This window comes from Kryptolebias marmoratus, linkage group LG6, assembly GCF_001649575.2.
Source record: "Kryptolebias marmoratus isolate JLee-2015 linkage group LG6, ASM164957v2, whole genome shotgun sequence".
Lineage (NCBI taxonomy): Eukaryota > Metazoa > Chordata > Actinopteri > Cyprinodontiformes > Rivulidae > Kryptolebias > Kryptolebias marmoratus.
Window position 1 is genome coordinate 5,313,421 of NC_051435.1, and position 6,249 is coordinate 5,319,669.

The following is a 6,249-nucleotide window of genomic DNA, read 5'->3' on the forward strand; positions in this document are numbered from 1 at the left end:
TATTCTGAATTCTGACAAATAGGAAAGTCTTTGTTTAAAATTTATTTCATTAACTATTTGAAATCAGCTACGTCTGTCTGTTAGTAAAATATCCATAAGTGAACTCAATTCAAAATGGCTGCCACAGCCAACCGATATAAAGAAACACAAAAATAGCTATAATTCAGTAACGTTTTGCAGATGCTGAGTGATTATTTGATGTGGTAGTAGCTGAGAGTCATTCTCGACACTCTGAGCGTGACATCTTGTGATTTCAGTGACATTGGGCATGCTGCTATTTTCAAGGTTTGACCAAAATGGCTACAACTCCACCATTTCTCAAGATGAGCTTGGTCTAAAACTCTGGCCTGAAAGCCAGGGGGTGATATACATTCCTTTAAAGAAAGCTAAGCCTTTTAATGTCATTATGCAGGAAGCTAAAATGGGGTAAAACCTCATTAAATGAACAAATGGTATCGATGAGTTGTTTTATTGACAGTCAGCTGATACTTAAAGCACTCTGACCTGCTTTAATGTAACATTTAATTATTACACACTCACCCTACAAAGAAACACCACAACTGAGTAAATGTTGGAGTAAAGCTTGAGGCTAAAAATTAAACAATCATATTAGTTGTTCATAAAGTTATAACAAATTGTTTTTGCAGCCTTTTAATTTTGACAAAACAACTGAAAGCAGGTGAATTTATTGCTCTATTCCTTTGATTTATGCAACTATATTTTATGCATGGAACTGCTGACTCTCCTGTTTCAGTTTTTTAAAATGACTAAGTTTGGTGGAGCAATACAATGATTTATTTTAAAAAAATAACTCAGAGCATTTCATTTGCAGCGCAGAGTACTTCTAACTCTCTGTATCATGGTGATCCTGTTTTATCATCTAGTATATTTCAGCTGAGACACTATGGAAGCAGACAGCTGGTCTTGAGTGGCCAATTATGTCCGTTTATCTGCCTTCCAGGCACAGCTGTGATCAAACAGAATAAAGAAACAGGATCAAACAGCGAGGCTAAAAATGATTCTTCCGTTTGGTTCCCTTCTTTTTGCAGCTCCTCTGCCTGTTTCTGTCTCTGTTACATCCTCCTTCTGCACTTCCATCCCTCTTGCCTCCTTCTATATATGCGCACTTCTCCGTCTCTCTGTGCTTTCCTCGTCTCATCTCTGGGGAGACAGCAAAGGAGAGGCATCTATAAAAGTTTAGTGCTGAGGAAGCTTCATCCTGCAAAGCCCTACAGCTGAGAATGTGTGTGTGTTCAACTCAGAGTGCCGGCGGGGAGAGCTGGAGGGGAAGCTGGAGGGAGTCCTCAGAAAAAAAGAAGTTTTACTTATTGTCAGCAGATATTTTGTTGTCAGAAAGTAGGCCTGAAACAACCTCAACAGGTATAAAATGTTCTTTCTTAGTGCTTTTCAACAGGACAGAAATAACCGTTAAGATCATTTTATGACAATAATTAACATGAAGGTCAGTTAAAATGAATAAAGAAGCAATGCTGGTGAGAACTACAGGCACGGGTATGCTGCAAAACTGGAATAAACCCAGAAAAATTATAAATATGTTTTAAAATCTTAAGTATTTTGGAGGTGGCATGACCTCAACCAACTGTTGACAGGAACCAGACTTTTCACAAATATCTTTTTGGCACACACAACACTCAATCCAGGTCATGAGATCCGCAAAAGTCTTCCTGAGTCAGAAAATCCTAGAATGGAACTAACTTTTCCACGAATACTCTTCTCGTTTTCCCCTTTCCCACGTGCATCTCAAGGCATGGTCTTAAATCTAGAGATGGTTTTATTTGCCCTTCTACACTTGAGTGGGTTTCATCTAAATGCAAACTAAAATTGAGGAATATTTTTGTGCGTAAAAACGGATGCGCATAAAGACCAAACGCAGCGCGTGGTTTTGTGTTAAACCAGAACCTGCGCTGGTTCTCTCGCTGTTAGCTGTCCATAAAAAACGCAAAGATAGCTATTGACTGAGGTTATAAATCTGCCTCTGTCTCACACTCCTCCGGAGTGAGTAAAAGAGGCAGAAACGGATCCAGAGGGCAGTCGGAGCTGACCGACAGCAGCCCGGTCAGGATGTCCGCCACCTTCCTGCGCAGCGACAAGAAAACCTTTAAAATACTCTTCAGAGATGCTTAAAATTACTTTCTATGCTTTCTGATAAACTGTCGAGGATTTCTAAAGATTGAATAAACAGAAAGAAAAAAAAACTCCACAACTGAGTAGTATTGTGGAGCTTTTTCTTTTCTTTCCATTTTTCAAAGTCCCCTCCTTGGAACTGAGCTGCGTTTTTAAAGCTGTCTTTCAGTGAGGCAGAATTACTGATGCTGAGCCAACATCCCATGGCAGGACGGGCTGGGAGCATCAGGGGAACAATGAAAACATGCTGAAAATAACTGAACCACCCCTTTAAAATGTCTTTATACTCTGTTGTATTTCTGTCGATTCTGAAATATCATTTCTCCACACAACACCATCGTGAAGCTGTGACCCTTCGTCTAATTATATATTAAACTAAAGTGTCTTAAATGGATTCAGGATGAGTAGTAACCCTAAAAATTAAGGTTTTTTTAGATTCATCACTCGGGTTAATGGGGAAACAAACATAAGATTTTTGCTGCTTCACGGCCTGTTTTAAGTTATGATATAAAACTTCAATAAAATGTTTCATTTCCAATTTCAGCCAAACGGCTTTCCTCAGGGAGCCAAAGTGTCAAACTTACCCACTTCCTCTGCTTTTACAGCTGAAGGCAAAAGACACGGCAGTATACATCCACAGAACCATATGAGTAAATCCATCTTTTCCTTCTGGTGTGGAGAAATAAAAAAAACAACAGAAAAACACCTCCTCTCCTCCTGCTCGGTGTTATATCTGAGGCAGAGCTGCAGCCCCACTCTCCTCTCCTCTCCTCTCCTCTTCCACAGTTCTCCTCTTAACGCGACCACAGACCAGGATCCGATCGCCTGGTTTCACCTCTCCAAGAGCAAGATATCATGCGAGTTGCTTCTTTAACATGTAAGAAATGCACTTGGAGTCTGAAAGCAAAGGAATTGAAACTGCAAACACCGTTCGAGTCCCGCGGAATCCATCGCAGAGCTGTGACCCCTCTGACAGTAAAAAACGCGCCAGGGTTTGTTCAGATAAACAAGAAATCAGAGTTGGTCGGCAGGCAGACTCATCAGGAAAATCTAAAACAAGTTCTTTAAAAAGAAAAAAAAGTATTTTCCTCCACAACTTTCTTCATAGGAGGCGGTTTTTTATTATTGGAATTTTTTAAAAAGGTCTCCTCTTATTCTGCCGCTCCAACAGTTTTTACATCTTGAGCAAAAAGGATCATGTCTTGTAAGAAGCAGATCCAGTCTGCGTGTGTAAAAGTGCTTGTGGAGGAAGGAAAGCGTGCTTTCTTCCCGCTGTCCCCGCTCCTCTCCGTCCTCTACGTCCTCTCCGCCTCTTTACGCGCACAGTGTGCCTCTCGCTCCCGGCAGGCTCCGGCAGTGCGCTCCTTCCCCTCCGATCTCCGCCGGGTTTGTGGCAGCGAGCAGGACCGCTCACTCAGTCCCCCCCTTCCTCCTGACTGGGTGTGCGTGCACGCCATGCGCATGAGCCTGTATCGGATTACAGTAGGCACCTCGGCCCGCCTCCATACAGCCCCTCTCACTGATTAAAGAGCAGTCTCAGCTCCCTCTTCTCCAGTTTTTGACGGATCATTTCTAATCATTTTAAACAGTTTCACCTTCTTTTCATTTCGACTGAATTTCGCTCCTTTTTTATTTTTACTAATATTTTGGATCTGAAACATTCTCTTATGGACATAACGTTCTGCTGGAAAGAATAAAGGAAGAATGAAAAAAAAATCAGCATATCCTTATAAAGTTAATAGTGTTTTGAGGAAACACTGATCCTGATTGTATAAAAGTAAGAAATTGAAGTGATAACATCTAGAAATCAGTTGTGTAAAACACCATGTATGACTTGTCTCTGAACCAGAAAGAGTCCAAGTCATAAAGCACTTGTTTGTGGCAATGAAGCTTGAGTCATGGATGCAAATTTACACACAGCCACTTGTTTTCAAGCCAAAGCAAAAAGCAGAGCTGTTTAACAATGAGGTGGAGGACAAAGAATAAAGTGCAAACACATAAACAATTAAATCCTAACATTTCTTGAAGGAATGCATATCGCCGGCCGCCTTTCACGCCAGAGTTGTAAACTAAAATCATCTGACTGTGTTCAACAATGAGTTATAGCTGTTTGCTGTTTTGGTCAAATCTTGAAAACAACGTTATCTGCAATCTCCTGCTGTTTCAGAATGTGACACTCAGGTGACTCTCAGCTACGACCACATCAACTTTTAGATCAATATCTGTAAATTTGACTGAGTTATACTCATTTTTGTGTTTTCTGTGGCAGCCATCTTGGATTGGGGTTACTCCAAAAGTTAATAATTTATGAATGTGCAGTCAGTGATTACTTTCTGAGAGTTTTAAATAATTATGTCAAGTGTTTCATGAGATATTTTGCTAACAAACAGGCAGCATTGATTGTAAAATGGCAATTTTTTTTAAAAACAGTTCTCTTGTGACCAGTTAGTGCTCCGAGTATCAGATGAGGCTGACTCTCAGCTACTACCACAACAAATCTTAGCTCAGTATCTGTAAAACTGACGAAGATGTAGATCTCTTTTTTTTGTGTTGGCTAACATTAATTAGCTATGGTGGCCATCTTGAATTGAGTTCACCCCAAAAATCAGTAGTAGATGTCTAATTACTTTCTGAAAGCTTTAATGAATCACACCGGTGGTTCATGAGATATTTTGCTAATTGTACAGACAAATAAAAACACACGCCCTGTGGTGGCAGGTCCGACAAGGCGAGTGGATTTCTGTCCTCTGAAAAGACATTTATTTCAAAGCCACGCAGCAGTTTCACAGTACAAACATACTCTGTTCCTTTTTTTCCTGCTTGTTCTCTCAGCAGTGTAATAGAGGGAGTCTGTCAGTGGGAGGTGTGTTTTAGCAACTCCAAAGCTTGTGGTCTGACAGACTAAACCCGCCCGGGCTCTCGCTCTGCCTTCCCAAGGCACACCCTGTTCACATCCACACACAGATGTACACACACTCTGGCCGTAATGACACGGCGGAGCTCACCACTGACCGCTCAGTAAAACAAAATCATGTCGAGCGCTGAGATCCTGTGGGAAGAAAACCCCTTTCAAATTTCTTTATGACAGAGAAGATAATCACAAAATAGCCAATCCTTCTGACATCCAGTGCAGATTATTTATAGTCCCTTGAACTTCTGCGACACAACATTTTCTGGGAGCAATCAGAGCAGTGATATATGATATTCATGGTCATTGTGGGGGGGGAGGCTGAGTTTAAAGGGGTAGTCTGGTCATTTTTGAAGTGATGTTCTGTCACTTATCAGCCACAGAGCACAGATCAGGGGGGGCTTCAGAAAGTTTTCAAAGGGGTGACCAGATGGGGGCCACAAATAATCTGTGGGTTACTAACCAAAACTAAGAACCACTACAGACTTTGAAGAGTTTTATTATCATATATATTAGTGCTATTTGTAAAATACGGCAAGCTGGGAGTTAGGAAAGCACCTTCTGATGAAGGCATACTTTAGTTCTCATATATTTTATTCCTCTTATAGCTGCGACGTTTGTGATTTGTAACTTTTGTTCTTTTTAAAATATTTAACTTAATTTACAATGTTTTTTCCTCAATAAAATTAACAAAGAACACTTCAAATCCTTGAAAAACTTTATGCTCTTTGAAATTTATTTACTTCAACATACTAGTTTCATTTTTAGCTATTGTTTTACCCATTTTAGCTTTTAGATGCAATTTTGCTTATTTTGTCTTTAAGTTACTGTTTTGCATATTTTAACTTAGCTATCATTTTGATAGTTTTAGTTTTTAGTCACTATTTTGTAACTTATAGCTAATAGTTTATTGATTTTAGCTTTTAGCTACTGTTTTATAGATTGAGCTTTTTGCTAACTTTAGTTTTTACATTTTCTTCAGCTAATTTTAGCTTTTGTTCTGATAGTTTTTTTAAGTAAAAGAACTCTGTTTCGACTTTCTCAGCAAATTTTGGGAAACTCATTGAGCTGTCAGCATTCACTCTGCATTTCCAAAGAAAACACGTTTTGTTTTAGTTTAGTTTTGACTTTTCTTCTCCTAAATAACTTGTTTGTAACAGCGTCCTGATATGGGAACACTGTCAAACTGCAGCTCA

At 39.7% G+C, this 6,249-nt stretch overlaps 1 protein-coding gene across 3 annotated transcripts in view; it reads right to left on the reverse strand.

The window, feature by feature from the left end:
- The window catches only part of LOC108238544 (neuropilin-2-like), a 106,160-nt gene extending 102,615 nt beyond the window's left edge, over window positions 1-3,545 (reverse strand). For all 3 annotated transcript variants that reach the window (XM_017420702.3, XM_017420701.3, XM_017420700.3), the window contains exon 1: window positions 2,730-3,545. In XM_017420702.3, the coding sequence (XP_017276191.1) occupies window positions 2,730-2,805 (76 nt within the window). In that variant the 5' untranslated portion in view covers window positions 2,806-3,545. The remainder of the gene's footprint in view (window positions 1-2,729) is intronic.
- Window positions 3,546-6,249: the final 2,704 nt, after the last annotated feature.